This window comes from Rhinatrema bivittatum, chromosome 2, assembly GCF_901001135.1.
Source record: "Rhinatrema bivittatum chromosome 2, aRhiBiv1.1, whole genome shotgun sequence".
Taxonomy (NCBI): domain Eukaryota; kingdom Metazoa; phylum Chordata; class Amphibia; order Gymnophiona; family Rhinatrematidae; genus Rhinatrema; species Rhinatrema bivittatum.
The window spans coordinates 531,673,459-531,691,891 of record NC_042616.1 but is presented as its reverse complement, the minus strand read 5'-3'; the positions used below and the strand labels follow the sequence as shown (position 1 = coordinate 531,691,891).

Below are 18,433 nucleotides of genomic sequence, written 5' to 3'. Positions count from 1 at the left end.
CTCTTTCTCCAGTTCTGTGGATAACATTGTACTCCTCCCAGTCCCCTCAGCCTGTAACTTTGGAGACATCTTCAACTTATCTCTCTCCTTCTCTACATATATCTAAACACTGCTACAAAATGCTGTTTCTCTGTAACTTCACCAAAATCTGTTCTTTCCTTTCTGAACACACTGCTAAAACCTTTATCCACTCTCTCACTTGTTGCTTAGTTTGTTTCAACATGTTTTTCACGTCTCCCAGTGAGCCAACTCTCTCCACTACAATCTATCCAAAAATCAGCTGTGCAACGTATCTTTTGCCAAAGTTGCTACACCCATATAACCCTTCTTCTCAAGTTACTACATTGGTTCCCTATCTGTTGCTGCAAACAGTTGAAGCTCCTTTTACTCATCTACAAGAGCCTTCACTCTGCAGCTCTTCACTACCTCTCTTCTCTTTCTACGTCACTCCTCATGCACTCTGCTTACCAGGCAAGTCACTCCTCTGCCCTTCTTCCCTACCATCAATCCCGAACTCCATGCTTTCCACCTGGTTATAGCATATGCTTGGAATAGACTTCCTGAGCTGGTGAGTCATGCTATCTCTCTTGCCTTATTTAAATCCTGTCTAAAAATGCACTTTTTTGAGGCTATTTCTAAAATCTTAACTCCTGATTGTCATGCTTACAGCCTTATTCATTTTTAACCATTATTTTAATAAATGAAATTCCCAAATTCTCTTTTGCCTTAGGTAAGAACATAAGAAATTGCCATACTGGGTCAGACCAAGAGTCCATCAAGCCCAGAATCCTGTTTCCAACAGTGGCCAAACCAGGCTACAAGTACCTGGCAAGTACCCAAGCACTAAGTAGATCCCATGCTACTGAGGAGGCTATTCCCTAAGTCAACTTAATGGCAGTTAATGGACTTCTCCTCCAAGAACTTATCCAAATCTTTTTGAAACCCAGCTACACTAACTGCACTAACCACATCCTCTGGCAACAAATTCAGAGCTTAATTGTGCATTGAGTGAAAAAGAATGTTCTCCGATTAGTTTTAAATGTGCTACTTGCTAACTTCATGGAGTGCCCCCTAGTCCTTCTATTATCTGAAAGAGTAAATTAACCAGTTCTAGACCTCGCATGATTTTAAAGACCTCTATCATATCATATATCTTGACTAGATTGAAGCTCTACTGAGAAGAGACTGTGGCTTATATGTTTTTGTACAGTGCTGCCTATGCCGAGTAAGACAGTAGTAGTAGTAATAGTAGTAATAATAATAATAATAATTTGTCCCTGCTTATCCATGGAGAACGAAAAGTTGCTTATTGTAGCAGACGTTCTCTTTAGACAGCAGACGAAATCAGCCACGCAATCACATCTCCCCTTCGAGATGAAGATCAGCTAGCTAAAAGACTGAGAAGACTGGCATGAGGATGGCTTATGTACATGCTCAGACTTTCTGAGCTCTGATAATGCCTCTCCATATCTACATCATTGGATGACATCAACTCACTTGTCTTGCTGTCGAGGAGAGCACTTATTATGCAACTTAGTTTGGAAGCCATGAGAAAGCAAACTGCTTGAACTATAGTCCTTGATATATTTGTAGAAAAGATAGCTGGTACAGCACAAGCAGTGTCAGCAACAAGATTCCCCAGTTAGTGGTTAAATTTCCATGCCTGTTCAGTTGTATATCTTTGTTTTCCTGAGACTTGAATTAACATATGTTAGTTTAATAACTTATTGTAGAATGCGTAACTTTTTCCACCATTAAACTGTTAACTATTTTATAGGTATCAAGTAGAAGATGAAGCTTCCCCTTTGGATGAGATGCCATTAATGATGTCGGAAGAAGGTTTTGAAAATGATGAAAGTGATTATCATACTCTACCAAGAGCTAGAGTTACTCGGAGAAAAAGAGGCATTGAGTGGTTTGTTTGCGGTGGATGGAAATTGTTTTGTACCAGGTTTGTAGTATTACATTTTATTCAATTTAAATGTAATTCCACCTTTTGTGGCTGGTCAGTCACTTTTAAAGTGGATTTCAGGATGGATGGTAACACTTTACATTACATCATACTACATGTAATATGTAGTATGATGATTTTCTTAAGTAGCACAAACTGACAGTGATATGATGCATTTAGGGCTTGGCATGTTAACACTGATATTCCTAAAGGTTCACTTTTTAACTTCAAATGCAACCTCAGATTTATTTGATTATTAATAGGCTTGGGTTTAAATGCATTCACATTTTATGTGATTTGGGGACAGACTGAGCTAAAAATAAATTTCATTGTGTAATATATCTAACTGACTTTCAAAAATAGATGGAACAGAATATACTTTCTCTTCAAAGGAAGAAGGTTTTATGTATTAAATGCCCTCTGATGGAAACTTCACCATCTTTCTTATGCTGGAATGGTCACCCTTTAGAACTGAAATTAGAGATAACGCTGTGGGGTGTTTTTAGATTCACACTTAACCTTGCATAGTCAGCTAAGTAATCTATTTAAATTGTTTTATTTCTTTTTTTTGGCAGTTTTTTTTAAATTTATATACTCCTTTTTGTGATGCTTCAAAGCTACAATCTTAGTTTCTATTTGGCAAGAAAGGATTTGAGAATGGTGGTTTAGGCCCTCATTGTAGTGCCTGGCTTACTGTAACTTCATTCGTTGAGGTGAAAAGTAAGTAGCCAGTGAAGTTTCCACTTACTTAGAATACAGCTGCATGTATACTTTTGGGACTAAAATTGTTTGATCACATCTCCCTTGCTTTGCATCAATTGAATTGGCTGTCATTGATAGCCAGGATTAGTTTTAAGATTGTTCTAATTATCAATGGATGATTTATGCTTTCCTAGTATGTAGACAAATGGACTCAGGACCTGTGGGTTATGTACCTGTGCCAGCAGATGGAGACAGAACAAACTGACCTCACAGTATATATACCCCTGCAGTGACATGAGCCTGCCAGTATTCTCCGTCTCCAGCAGATGATGGATGTGCATCTCCCTACTGGGGATTGCTTCAGATTTTAGAAGGAGAATTTTATAAAGAAAAAAATAAGCCCTGCTCTCCTGCGGTGATACCAAATGGTCCCTCCCTCAGTTGAGAATTCCTGAGGTGATTTCCGTGGTCCCTCAGATGTATGCCTTGGTCCAGAAGCTGGTTTTTCAGCCGGTGTGGACTTAGCTGATTGTACAGCTTAAAGGCAGCGGGTGCAGGAAGCTGAGTGTGGCAGTAACGGAAGATGCCCTCTCCCCCTGCAACTGGAGACTGTCTCTGTACTCAGCTGCGAAGGGCTGAGCTCAGGTAAACTTTAAAAAAAAAAAAAAAGACAGACTAGAGGGGTTGTGTAGGACTTCCAGGCTCAGTGCGCCATTCCGACATTCATTCCTGCTCCCATTGGGATTAAGGGGACGAAGCAGCCTGGCGGGTTGAGCAGCCTGAGTGGACTAGGCCCCTCTGTTAGGCTTTTCCCTGTACGCCGTGTGGTCCATCAGTGAGCGTCCAGTTTCTTTTAGGCGTGTTACCTATGCGCACATTCTAAAATGTACTGGTTGTGTGCCCAAGTTTGGCGCAGTGCCAATGCACTTAGTTTTGCGGTGCATAGACTTGGGCGCCTAACTTTTGTGTGCATAAATTTTGTGTGCTTAAATTTTTTCAGCACGAATCGGCTGGACGCACATCTTCAGTCACCTGTTAAGCGTACTGACAAACTCATGGTGCTGGTGCCCAAGAAACTTAAGTGCCTTTCTCTCTGTGTTGCCTGTCATATTAGGGGCGGTGTTAACTGAGCAGTTTAAAGTTACAACTGCGGTAAACAGTGTGGGCATCTTTCGAGCAGTGCGAGTAAAATAATCAGGCTACTGTGATTCCACGTCACGATAAGTGTTGTTTTTGAAAAAACATTTTTTTCTGTGGACTTACCTTTGAAAAAAATGTGCGGATAATTGTTGATTAACATAAATAATTGTTCCCAAAAAAGTTAAGAAAATTAAAAAAAAAAAAAAAAAAAAAAAGGGAACAAAAAGGTCGATTCGCAACATACCCTATGATTATAATATTTGCAGTGAGCATTTCACTTTCAAGTGGGCTATAAATCCCATATTCATTTGAAGTGAACATAAGATAACGCATGTCAGTGTGCAACTTATGTCTCCCGTATGAGGGTGGTTGTTAGAAGCATAAATATCTTTGGCATCTAATATACATGTGGTTGAGTTTGATGAGTGTTATTTAAATACTACAGAGGTTATCCAGTTGTGTTAAATTATAGCCTGTGATATTAGGGCATCTCAGCCTGGAGTGCCCTCTAACATGTGTCAGCGCTGCTTAGATAATCCTTCAGCCACTTAACCTTACTGAACCAGTTTCTCATGTCTTGATTGCTTCACGGAAGCCTTCCACGAGAAAAGCTTACTCTTACAAATGGAAAAGGTTCACGTCATAGTGCTCTTCTCAGTCCCCTTCTGCAGGATCGGGTGGTACTCCGCACTCACCCTAAGTTCTTGCCTAAGGTAGTATCGGAGTTTCACATTAATCAATCCATTATACTACCTACCTTCTTTCCCAGGCCCCATTCCAGTCCAGGAGAAACAGGCTCTGCATACCCTTGACTGTAAACGGGCTCTAGCATTCTACCTAGACCGTACAGCTACCCACAGGGAAAACACTCAATTGTTTGTCTCTTTCCACCCTAACAAGTTAGGGGAGCCTGTGGGTTAAGTAGACTCTCTCCACCTGGTTAGTGGACTGCATATCCTTTTGCTATCAGCAAGTGGGCATTCCATTTCAAGACTGTGTTAAAGCGCACACTGTGAGGGCCATGGCAACTTCAGTAGCACACCTACGATCAGTGCCACTTTCTGACATTTGCAGGGCTGCCACCTGGAGTTCTCTCCACACCTTTGCAGCCCACTATTGCTTGGACAAAGCCGGAAGACAAGATTCCATCTTCGGCCAATCTGTCCTGCGTAACCTATTTACAACGTGACGTACCAACACCCTTCCACCTGCCCGGTGGGGTTCAGGATGCCCTCTACCAAATTCCACCCCAGTTGTTGTGCCTGTTGCACGCCTTTGGGTACATTTGGTGCATGTTCGGACATCCTCAGCTCGGTACTCACCCATATGTGAGGACTACTATCCTGCTTGTCCTGTGAGAAAGCAAATGTTGCTTACCTGTAACAGGTGTTCTCACAGGACAGCAGGATTTTAGTCCTCACGAAATCCACCTGCTGCCCCGCGGTGTTGGGTTCGTAACGTTTTATTTGTCGGCACTGCCTGTAGCTTTTAAATAAGACTGAAGGGGGACCCCTGCTGGCTGCAGGGTTAGTGCCATGCTGGGCCTGCCCAGTAGGGGCCAGTCAAAGTTCTGGAAACTTTGACAGAATTTTTCCTGATTGGGCTCCATCCTGTGATGTCACCCATATGTGAGGACTAACATCCTGCTGTCCTGTGAGAACACCAGTTACAGGTAAGCAACATTTGCTTTTCTGGACCTTTCCAATTCCTATCATAAGAACATAAGAAAATGCCATACTGGGTCAGACTGAGGGTCCATCAAGCCCAGCATCCTGTTTCCAACAGTGGCCAATCCAGGCCATAAGAACCTGGCAAGTACCCAAAAGCTAAGTCTATTCCATGTTACCATTACTAATGGCAGTGGCTATTCTCTAAGTGAACTTAATAGCAGGTAATGGACTTCTCCTCCAAGAACTTATCCAATCCTTTTTTAAACACAGCTATACTAACTGCACTAACCACATCCTCTGGCAACAAATTCCAGAGTTTAATTGTGAGTTGAGTAAAAAAGAACTTTCTCCGATTAGTTTTAAATGTGCCCCATGCTAACTTCATGGAGTGCCCCCTAGTCTTTCTATTATCCGAAAGAGTAAATAACTGATTCACATCTACCCGTTCTAGACCTCTCATAATTTTAAAAATCTCTATCATATCCCCCCTGAGCCGTCTCTTCTCCAAGCTGAAAAGTCCTAACCTCTTTAGTCTTTCCTCATAGGGATTTGATTTTTGGTGCCACTCTGAAGCTTGCTGCTGCAGAGGGTTGGCTTCTCCTTGGTGTTTGAATTGTATGTTAGCCTTTATCATGTGAAGGCTAGGGAATCCTCTGGCCTTGAGTTTTGGAATGTTCAGGTTGCAGCTTTTTCCTGTTTCAGAGATAGTAACCAAGGAAAGTAGAGGTTGCAGCCTCCCTGTAAGCCAGTGATCCTTCAATGGGACCTTTGGTTTGGAAGGCACTAGTGTCACCTTAATTTGAGCCTTTGAAGTCTACTTCCTTTAAGGACCTATTCTTGATGGTGGTTTTCCTGGTAGCAATTTATTTAGCTTGACATGTTTCCAGGATTCTGGCTCTGTTTTCTGAGTTTTGTATCAGATTTGATATTTCTTTACCTTGTACCCTTTCCTTCCAAAGATAATGTTGGCATTATGTCTAATTTAGTTCACTTCATGGCCAGCTTCTTTTAAAGACTGTGAAGACTGCAACAAATCCTTATTTCCTAACATGTAGACGGATGGACTCAGGGCCAGTTGGTTATGTTCCCCTGCCTGCAGATGGAGATGGAGCAAGCTGATGTCACAGTATATATACTCCTGCAGTGACCCCAGCCTGCCAGTATTCTCAGTCTCCAGCAGATGGTGGATGTGCATCTCCCTAAGGGAATTGCCTTGAGTTTTTTTGGAAGGAGAAATCTGAAATTTGACTTAAGGAAGAGAAAGCACTGCTCTCTTGTGGTGATACCAGAAGGTCCTTCCCCCAGTTGAGAATTCCTGAGGTGATTTCCATGGTCCTTAAGAGGTGTCCCTTGATCCGGTAGATGGGTTTCCCAGTGTGGAATTAACTGCTCGTTCAGCTGAAAGGCAGCGGGTGCAGGAGGCCGAGCGCAGTGGTGACAGAAGATACCCTCTCCCCCCACAGCCAGAGACCATCTCTGTACCCAGCCGGTAAGTGCTGAGCTCAGATAAGAAGATAAAAAACAAAAACAGGTGAACATTCTACCTTCAGATACAGAGACAGAGGGGTTTTTAGGAAGTACTCCAGTGTTTGTGCTCGGTGCACCATCCTGACGTTTGTTCCCACTCCTGTTGGGGTTGAGGAACTGGGCAGCCCGGCGGGTCGAGCAGTTAGGCCCCGCAGTTATGCCCCGTGCCTGGATGCTGCAGCGTGTTGGCTCTACACACGTGTTGGGTGCTCAGTTTTGGGCACACAAGTTTTGCACTGTTTCAAATGCTTTGCTTTGTGCACAAGGTGTGTGTGTGTGTGTGTGTGTGTGTGTTTTGCTGCATTTACTTCTCTGGCGCTTAATTTTTGTTTGCCTAAATTTTTGAGCACGAGCCATTCAGTTGCACTTTTACCGCTGCGATGGCGCCGGTAAACAAGAAGCCTAAGTGCTTTTCTTTGTGTTGCCTGTCATATTAGGGCTTCTCAGCCTGACCTGTCTTCTAATCTGTGTCAGTGCTGTTTGGATGCCCTGGGTGAGTTGTCTTCTTCAGATTTTGCTAAGCCTGGCTCCTCCCATTCTGATGATGGGTTGGTTACAGTCTTGGCTGGAGAAGATGCCAGAGTTTGGTTCTCTCTTGACTGGCTCCTCCTCTGGAAAGGGTAGTTCTATAGGCCCTGCTCCGGTTCCTTCTGGTCTTTGTTTGGATCTGGCTGCCTTTTCTTGGGGTGGAATTATTTTAAGGCTTACAAGCTTTTATTCAGGCACAGTCCTCTGTGCCTGAATAAAACCTCAGCCAGTGGCTTCTCCCTTTTTCAGTCATATGCTAAAGTGATGGGGTTCACCTCTGCTCCCTGCGGGTATTTATGACAGGAACCTGGATGACACTGATGATGAGGCAGATCCTGCTTCTCTGGAAGATGGGGATAGGAAGTGATGTCCTTTTGTGGATTGCAAGTTGGTTAAAAGACAGGAAACAGAGTAGGATTAAATGGTCAGTTTTCACAGTGGAAAAAGGTAAACAGTGGAGTTCCTTAGGGATCTGTACTTGGACCGGTGCTTTTTAATATATTTAGAAATGATCTGGAAAGGGGTACGATGAGTGAGGTGATCAAATTTGCAGAGGACACAAAATTATGCAGAGTAGTTAAATCTCAAACGAATTGTGATACATTGCAGGAAGACTTTGTAAGACTGGAAGATGAAATTTAATGTGGACAAGTGTAAGATGATGCATATAGGGAAAAATAACCCTTGCTGTAGTTACACAATGTTAGTTTCTATCTTAGGAGTTACCACCCAGGAAAGAGATCTAGGCGTCATAGTGGATAATACACTGAAATCGTCGGCCCAGTGTGCTGTGGTGATCAAAAAAGCAAATAGAATGTTAGGAAGAATGGAATGGAAAATAAAACAGAGGATGTCATAATGCCTCTGAATCCGCACCATTGTGAGACCACACCTTGAATTCTATGTGCAGTTTTGGTTACTGCAACTCAAAAAGGATATAGTTGCATTGGAGAAAATGCAAAGAAGTGCGACCACAATAAGGGGCATGGAACGCCTGCCCTATGAGGAAAGGCTAATGAAGTTAGGGCTGTTCAGTTTGGAGAAGACAACTGAGGGGGGGATATGATAGAAGTCTACAAAATCATGAAAGGACTTGAACAAGTTAATGTAAATTGGTTATTTACTCTTTCAGATAATAGAAGGACTAGGGGGCATTCCATGAAGTTAGCAACTATCTCATTTAAAACAAATCGAAGAAAATTCTTTTTCACTCAGCGCATATTTAAGCTCTGGAATTCATTGCCAGAGGAAGTGGTTACAGCTGTTAGTGTAACTGGGTTTAAAAAAAGGTTTGATAAGTTCCTAGAGGATAAATCCATAAACTGCTATGACGGTAATTAATAAGCAATAGTAGCTTGTGTTCTATCTAATGTTTGGGTACTTGCCAGGTACTTGTGACTTGGATTGGCCACTGTTGGAAACAGGATACTGGGCTTGATGGCCCCTTGGTCAGACCTAGTATGGCATATCTTATGTTCTTATGTTATTTTCTTATCCCTCCGGCTCTGTAACCGAATTGCACCATGTTGCGGTTCTTTCATAGAGATGAACTGCTGGCCCTGATTTCCCAGACCTTGAAGCAGCTGGGTGTTCCTGATGCGGATGCCATGTCAGAGCCGAAGAAGAATCCCATTTTCGTTTCCTTGCATTGTCTCTTGTTTTTTTTCCTGTGATGGATGCCATTCAGGAGTAGATTGATCTTGAATCGTACGCCCCAGAGGCAAATTTTAAAGGGGGTTGGATGTTGGAAGGCCCGTACCCCCTAGATCCAGCTATACGAGAGCGTTTGTTTTCCTAAAGTGGATGCACTGGAATGTGCCATCTTTAAGTGGACAACTATCCCCGTGGAGGGAGGAGCGGCCTTAAAGGATATGCATGATAGGAGGATTGAGGCTATCCTTAAGCAAGCCTTTGAGGCTTTACAGATTGCTTCCTAGTGGCATGATCTTGTCTGCTTCTCTCTCAGGAGGTGGCTGATGCTGGAGGGAATTCCAGAGAGGTTTTGGAACCCGCTACCGCCTTTTTAGTAGACGCAGGCTGCAGTTTGATCCGTGTTTCGGCCAGAGGAGTGTCTTCGATGATAGCGGCCAGGCGACAACTCTGGCTACAAAAGTGGTCAGCTGATGCAGCCTTTAAAGCTAATCTTTTATAATAACCCTGTTTATTGTAATTTTCCTCCTTTCTCAAGTTTATTGTAAACCGGTGTGATGTGCCCGCACGAACACCGGTATATTAAAAGCTGTTAAATAAATAAATAAAATAAATAATCTTACAAAGATGCTCTTTAAAGGCTCACTCTTGTTTGGGAGTGAGTTAGAGAAACTGGCTAGTAAGAGGGGTGAATCACAGCTTCCTTGGTTGCCAGAGGATAAGAAGCAATTGCAGCACCCCTTTGGTATGAGGGGTCATCTCTGGGATTCCAGGCCGTTTTGTCGCTACAGAGGGTCGATCTTTCAGAGCACTCGGCCTTAGTACTTTCGTCTCGGACAGCCCAAGAGAGGAGCGGACTTGGGTGGTGTACCTTCCTGAGCTTCCAAATGAAGATTTGCCAACCTACCTTTGGGAACAAGAGAGTGGGGGACACCTGTCTCTCTTATCAGAGGTGGGTCGAGGTCACATAGGACCAGTGGGTCCTGGAGGTGATACGAGAAGGATATGCGCTGGAATTTCATAGTGTTCTTCAGGACGTGTTCAAAATGTCTCCTTGCCACTCCCTGCAGAAGAAGCAGGCAGTGGAGGCTACGATTCAAAGGCTCCTCAGCTGAGGGCTCTGGTTTCGGTGCCTACATTTCAAAGTATGGGGCGATATTCCATTTATTTCATTGTGCCCAAGAAGGAGGGTTCCTTTCATTCCATCCTGGATCTCAAAAGGGTCAACTTATTTTAAGGTGACTCATTTTCACATGGAAACCTTATGCTCTGCGATAATGACAGTGCATTTGGGGGAATTTCTGTCATCCCTGGATCTGTCTGAGACCTACCTTTATATTCCCATCCATTTGCAACACCACCATTTTCTACATTTTGCAGTTTTTGTGTGCTGTTATCTGTTTCGGGCACTGCCCTTTGGTCTAGCCACTGCCCTCAGAACATTTTTCAAGGTTATGGTTGTAGTAACGGCAGCCTTGAGAAGTGAAGGGAACCTGGTGCACCCATACTTGGATGACTGGCTGACTCGAGCCAAGTCTCAGAAAAAGAGCCTCCTGTTGATGTACAAGGTAATCTCCTTGTTGCAGGAGCTCGGTTGGGTGGTGAAAATGGCCAAGAGAAGTCTTCAGCCATCCCAGTCATTGGAGTATCTGGGGGTTTGGTTTGACATGGGACAGGACAAGGTTTTCCTGCCAGAAGTTCGAATTCAGAAATTGATGTCCCAGGAGTGTCAGTTGGTGAAGGCTATGTGCCCGACGGTATGGTCTTATCTACAGGTGCTCGGCTTGATGAAAGTGGTGGCGTGGGCGAGACCTCGCTACTGTCTCGATGCAACCTGCAGTCTCAGGACTATTTGGTTCAGCTCCACTTGCTGATAGAAGTCTGCTCTTGCCTCCAGTGGTGGTTGCAGGAGGCTCATCTGAGAAAAGGAATTTCCTTGTCTTCCCTGACCTGGTTAGCACTTACGACAGATGCGAGTCTCCAGGTTTGGGGAGCTCACTGTCAGGAGCTGATAAGCCAAGGGTGTTGGAATGCCGAGGAGTCCTGCTAGAATATCAATTGCCTGGAAGCCCAGATGGTCCTGTTGGCATGCTTACAGTTCAGCCACAGGCAGCAGGATCAAGTGGTCCACATGATGTCAGACAATGCAACAACGGTGGCCTACATTAATCGCCATGGAGGAATCAAAAGCCAGCAAGTGTTTCAGGAAATAGACCAACTTATGGAATGGGCAGAAGGTAATCTACAGATGATGTTGGCCTCTCATATTTCAGGGAAAGACAACATAAGAGCGGGCTTTCTTAGCAGAGAGAGTCTGGACCCAGGAGAATGGATGTCATCTGCCGAGGCATTTCAGCTGATTGTGGATGGCTGGGGCCTTCCGTTGCTAGATCTGCTGGTGACTTCTCGCAGTGCAAAAGTTCCTCAATTCTACAATCGCAGGAGAGATCTGTGGTTTCTGGGCATAGATGCTGTCGTACAAGTCTGCCCGGAAGACATTGCTGTATACCTTTCCTGCATGGCCATTGCTGGGCAGGATGATTTGCAAAATCGAAGGCCACAATGGGCTAGTATTCCTGGTAGCCCGGATTGGCCCAGGTGTCCATGGTATGCAGATTTGCAAAGACTTCTTGTAGAGACCCCTCTTCAGCTTCTGCTGCGCTGGGATCTGATACAGCAGGGTCTGGTTCTTCATGAGGATCTGACTCAATTCTGTCTTACAGTTAGGTCCTTGAGTGGGCTCACCTGTGAAGTATAGGTATTCTTCCATGGTGATTTCCACCTTACTCTGTGCTCGGAAGTTCTCCACTTCCTTAGCCTATGTGCGGGTTTGGAAAGTATTTGAGGTCTGGTGTGAGGAGTATGGTGTTCTTCCTCGTTCAGTTGGGATTCTGCTCATTCTGGATTTTTTTCAGGATGGGTTGAATAAAGGATTGGCCCTTAATTCCTTGAAATTACAGGTTGTGGCTGTTGCCTGTTTCAGGGGTCTGGTGAATGGTGATTCTTTGTTGTCCCATCCTGATGTGATCCATTTTTTCAAGGGAGTAAAGTATTTAGGCCTCCCTTGTGGAGTCTTAACTTGGTGCTGGATTTCTTTGTGGGCCCTACGTTCCAACAAGTGTGTGACCTTTCCTTGCAGTTGTTGACCTTGAAGACTATCTTCCTGGTGGCCTTAATTTCTTTGTATCAAATTTCTTAGCTGCAAGCCTAGTCTTGCTGGGAGCCATTCCTTTGGGTGACTCCAGGGGCATTAAAGCTGCATACTGTTCCGTCTTTCTTGCCCAAAGTGATGTCAGACTTTCATTTGAATCAGTCCATCTCTTTGCCATGCCTGGATAAGGTCAGGTATGCGAAGGAGTATCTCCTCCTGTGCTCCTTGGATGTCAAGAGACTTGTTGCGGTATCTGGAGGTTTCTGAGCCTTTCCGGAAGATGGACCGCCTCTTTATCCTCCATGGTGGGAGTACACAGGATGCTCCAGCTTCACGGGCTACCATAGCTTGCTGGATTAGGGAGGTAGTCATGGCTGTGTATGTTGAAAAGCTGTTGCCTACTCAAGCTAAGGCTCAGGCAGTGTCATGGGCGGAGGTTACTTTGTTGTCTCCTGTTGACATTTGCTGAGCTGACACGTGGTCCTCACATATGTTTTCCAGGTTTTATCGTCTGGATATGCAGGTTTGGGAGGATACAGCCTTCTATGGACAATGTTGACTGAACCGCAGGCATCCTCCCACCCTGTTTGGGAGTAAGCTTTGGTAAATCCCACTGGTCCCGAGTCCATTTGTCTACATGCTAGGAAATGGAGAAATTACAAATCTGATATTTTCATTTTTCATAGTGTAGACAGATGGACTTGTCTTCCTGTCCTCGGCTGCCGTACGAGTGTGTCAGTATTATTTATTTATTTATTTATTTATTTAATTTTATTTTATATACCGGCAACCGTTTGCACATCGTGCCGGTTTACAGATAACTTACAAACAAGGATATATAGGCAAAGCCTTTACAAAGAACAGTTTGTAACAATAAACTCAGTAACATAGCAATAAACAAGATAAATAGGTGGGGAGGAGAGGTATATAGGTAGACAAGACAAAGAGAGAGGGAGGGGGGAGGGGGAAAAGGATACATGAGGAAAGGTATGTACAGGGGTTTGAGGAAAATGTGATAAACACATAGATTATTTACAGGCTAGTATAAGCGCAGAGGAACAATAATTGGGGGGGAGGGGCGGGTACTAACTGAAATTTTAGGTTTGAAGTTCATTGGGGGGGGGTGGGTGCAGGGAGTTCATTGGGGGGGGGGTGGGTGCAGGGAGTATGTCCTGAAGAGGGGGTGTTGGTGGGGGTAGGCGGTTGGGTGAGGATGTTTGTAAGGGATGATGAAGATTGTGATTGGGGGTATGCTTGGAGGAAGAGCCATATTTCACAAGGTGGGGCTTTGGATCCCAAGGGATTGCTGGTAAGTGTTCATCCAATCCCTAGATTGGGGTACCTAGGTTCTTATGAGTTCAGTGTTTCTTACATAGAAACATAGAAATGATGGCAGAAGAAGACCAAACGGCCCATCCAGTCTGCCCAGCAAGTTTCACACTTTTTTTTTCTCATACTTATCTGTTACTCTTGACTCTTCGTAACCTTTTGGTTCTATTTCCCTTCCACCCCCACAATTAATGTAGAGAGCAGTGAATATAGTAATGGGTGACTGTTTTTATTCAAGGTTTATATATATATATATATATATATATATATCTTGAATATATCTATCTATCTATCTATCTATATATCTATCTTGCTCAGTCTCCATCTGCTGGTCTGAGTCCATCTGTCTACACTAAGGAAAACAAATTTATTCTTAGCTGTCTGTCAGCTATTCATTAAAGTATTTGAAGGTCACTGTTTGTCAGATGGACAGGCTGGCTGTTTGGAAAACCGTGAATAGGGTATAGGAGCCTCTGAAGCTACTCTGAGAAGCTAGATCTAAGTTTTGATATCTTTATTTTTGCCCCTGAGATTATGCGTTTTCTTCTAGAGCGCAGTCTCATCCTGGTCAAAAACAATTGTTTGCACTGGTAGGACATTGGTAGGCAGCTACTGGCTCACCTTTGTATTCTTTCATTATGCTGCCTTTTGGAGCAGCCCTTGCTTTCTCCTTCACAAGTAGTTGGACTTTAATTCTTCCTTATCTTTACTGAACTGATGAAGCAGGATGAAATGGAAGTAGACATTTTTACCTGTTAACTTTCTTTCAGTGAATCCTGCTACATGAGTCCAGAACCCTTCCGGAAATTTGGGCTGTATTATGAAGGAGACAGACAGGTTTTCAGGTATTTGTCATGTGCAAATGTACTTCAGAGGAGTAGATCTTCCTTCTTAGCCTTTGTTTTTTGCCTGTCCTCCCTTTGTTACATGTTATTCCTGTTTTCTCTACAGGATGCGGACAGGTAGGGTGCTGTAGAATGATCTCTCTAAAGCGGAATATTTTGGAATTTTTAAATTTTTAAAATTGATTGTTTATGATCTGTTTAGTACATTCTAATAGGAATACTGGATTTTCCCTGTGCTGATGTCAATGGACAAATCAACACACAAAGCTGGACACTCTCTTGATCTCACCTTCATCAACTACAACTGCTTAGAACATATTAAAACTGATTACACTCAAATTCCTTGGTCAAACCACTTCCTCATTCATTCCGTCATCAAATTTCTTAAACCACAAGTCAAACAAAACTTAAACCTATAGAATTTAAGTATCGACCACCTTATGATATTGAAAAACTAAAAGACAAACTAGAGGAGAAACTTACAGAGCTTGACTACAAAGAATGCAGTTATGCTATGGAAGCATGGTTAGACACAACTGAAAAAAATTGCAGATGAAATAAACCCAATCAAATCAATACGCAACAAAGAAACAAAACAAAATAATCCATGGCATAACAAAAAAGTAAAAGATGCAAAAAGAACTCTCAGGAAAATAGAGAAAGAATAGAGAAAACATAAAACAACCGAAACCCTAACTAAATACAGAAAACATCTAGCTTTGTACAAACAATTAATCCTCAACGCTAAGAAAGAATACTACAGCAATAAAATAGAAAAGTTTGCTAATAACCAAAGAACCTTATTCACCATAGTATCGAATCTCACCAATGACAAACAAGAATCACCTCAAAGTCTACCAGAATTAAAATGTAATGAAATAGCAAAATTCTTCAGTGACAAAATTACAAACTTAAAATCCAAACTTCCTAATACCATCACACAAGAAATTAAAATGCAAAAGAGAGATGTTAGTTAATGGTCTTCATTAACATCTCTCTTTTGCATTTTAATTTTTTTATTACATCAGCAAGTGAGCATGAGTTTGAATTGAATTGGCAACATAGTCACCTTGTGAAATATTTTTTGTGGTGGAACGACTGCAATGAACAGCTTTTGAAGATTGTGAGGTGGATGGAATAGCTCCTGAAGAAGCCCCTTTGGGGTGAAATGAAGGTCCTTTTTGGGCAAAGTCCAAATTGATTGAATTGAGTTGAGACATAGTTAACTATCCATCGAATTTGGGAAATTTAATGTAAAAATGTATTTTGTTTCAGTAGGATCAGATTGTTCACTGCAAATGGGTTGAATTCAATAATTTTTTAATTGATATACATTTTATTGGATATTGAGGCACACCTAAGTAAGAGTATATACCCTCCACCTATTTTTAAGAGTGGGGGATTTTTTTTGTATGATATATTATAGGTGTTAGTGTGTATATGTATGAGATTATAATTGTGTAGTGTGATTTTTTTTTAAAAATATATTATAGGTGCGGTTTTGTTAAAGGGTAAATTTATTATATGTATGGACACTACAAAATTGACAATTTTGTTCATGACTATGAGTCTATAAGGATTGATCTTTAAGATTTGTATAATTTTGTATTTTGTTTGTAATAAAGATTGTATTTAATAATTCTGGTTTGGGGTTTAATCTGACACACCTGTTTATGTTGGATGAAATATATTGTTAAATACGAACATTAGTATATACAAGGTATATCCTAGGCGTTGTTAATGGTATCGCGGATGCTCTTTCCTGAGCTAAATGGTATTTGTTTGACTGTAGATCCCAGAAGCAGTCGAAGACTGAGTCCCAGTCCTAATCTGGTTATGGGAAATTGGAGCGTGACAGAGTAGGAATTATTAAAAGGCTCTGTCCCCCCAGCAACGTGGGTGGCGGACTGAAGGGGTTACAACAGGGTGCATGAATTCCTGAAAGGGCGAGAGAAAATGCTGGCAGGGTGGGGAAGAAAGGTGGGAGCAATCAACGACAAAAGGTACCCCATAACTCATGAACTGCTAGTTCATCTATGGCATGCATTGCTGGATGTTTGCGTATCAAGTTTTGAAACGGAATTATTCAGGGCGGCCTTTACTTTAGCATTCTTTGGAGCATTACGGGTGAGTGAACTGGTGGCTGCTTTCAAGGATGATGCAGGCTTGAATGGTATCCTCACAAAGCACGTGCAGGTTCAAATTGCCAGCATCATAGGTCAAAAAACAATCAGTGGGCGAGGGGGGAGGAGGAATGCCTGATGCAGGTGGATTCGCAAGTGTCAATCCTGCTGAGAAACCTTAATGACTATTTGCGGGTGAGGCCCATAAGGGACATGCACTTGTTGGTCCATGCGGAGGTATCCCTCTAACTAGATTTCAGTTTTCTACTGTTCTACACAGGGTACTGGTCCAAATTGGTTTGCGGCACGGGCAGGCCTGAACATAGATACTATTCAGAAGATAGGGCGTTGGAGGTAATCGGCAGTTAATTTGTATGTTAGGCCTAAACTGTGCAATGCAGGTACTAATTGTTGACAATTTTCATTGTACTTCTGCTCCAGGGCTGAAGGACAGTCTGGAGTTTGGGACACTCCTTCGTCCATTGAGTGGTCAAGAGGGCGTATGAGAGGCTGTAAGGCATGCATCTGGTTTTAGCCCCATTCGGCGCATGAGCTTCATGGATGGGAAGGTGTGGGATGCTATGCGAGCAGTTAATACTGACATTATGCGGCAAACTGGAAGTGTTCGCTAGACCTGATATTCTAGTGCATTTAGGTGGGAATGACCTTGGAGAGTACTTGTGTAGGCAGTTAATTAGCATGATTAAAAGGTACACTGCAGAGATTAAGGATTTGACCGGCCCAGCGCGATTGGTTTGATCTGACATCATACCTCACATTAAATGGTGGGACCAGAAGTTATGGGGCAGGGGAAGGAAGAAGTTGAATAGGCAGGAGCTCTTTAATAATACTTTTGAGGAAGCACTGGAGAGAGTTTTGAGTGTGTAGGCTTAGGCCACAGTGGTTGGGGGGAGCTCTGGTGGGGGTACCAAGCCAGTAGGCACCTTGGGGGTGGATGCCAAGGATTTCAGCGAACTAGATGTCCTATGGGGTGATACCGGTAGTTCTGGTGGGTATAGGTTGCCTGGATGTTGTGGCCCCCTTGCTTGGAAAAGAGGGGTGGGGGGGTGTGAGCAACTGCGTCATGGTGGTTGATATCGTGAGGTGCTGGCAGTATTTGCCATCTTTTGCTGCCAACTGGGTTTCCACCCACCCTCCCTTGGTTAACAGCCATGTAATTTGGGCAGTTAGCGGATTATGTTAGATAGACAGACATGTTAGCATGTTAGACAGACATTATGTTAGCATAGACAGAACACAGGAAATATTAAAGCTTCTTGTGTCCAGCTACGTAAAAAGGTTTAACATAGTAAGCCAATCTTTGGGAGGCTATTGTCAAAAGCAATTTATTTTATTTATTTAAAGTCTCTTATATACCGATGTTCGTATGCACATCGCATCGGTTCACAAAGAACAAAAGCTTTTGGGCGGAGCCCTTACATATAACAGCAGAATATAAATAACTTTCGGGCGGGGGCCCTTACATGTAACCATAAGAATACATTAAACAGGGGGAGGGTAAAATACTGGTTAGGCGATGCAGTATTCCAAAAATTAAATGGATACAATAACTATATACAAAAATAGGTGAGTACAAAGTACAAAATCAGCAGGCATTCTTAGTCATACATCGATAAGGCATTCCTAGTCAGTTACTTGACTTGTTACATGCTTGTTGTTGGTGATGTTTCTGCGTGGGATGGGGGGAAAGTGGGTAAGCTTGAAGAAACAGCCAGGTTTTGAGGTTCTTTTTGAATTTAGGAGTAGAGGTCTCAATGCGGAGTTCAGGCGGTAAGGAGTTCCATATAGTGGGGCCA

General features: G+C 42.9%; 1 protein-coding gene across 1 annotated transcript in view; it reads left to right on the top strand.

Annotated features, from left to right (window-relative positions):
- Positions 1–18,433, top strand: part of ATP9B (ATPase phospholipid transporting 9B (putative)) — a 1,157,977-nt gene that overhangs the window by 98,688 nt on the left and 1,040,856 nt on the right. Inside the window, exon 2 of the mRNA XM_029590836.1 lies at positions 1,778–1,951. Within this exon, the coding sequence (XP_029446696.1) occupies positions 1,778–1,951 (174 nt within the window). The remainder of the gene's footprint in view (positions 1–1,777; positions 1,952–18,433) is intronic.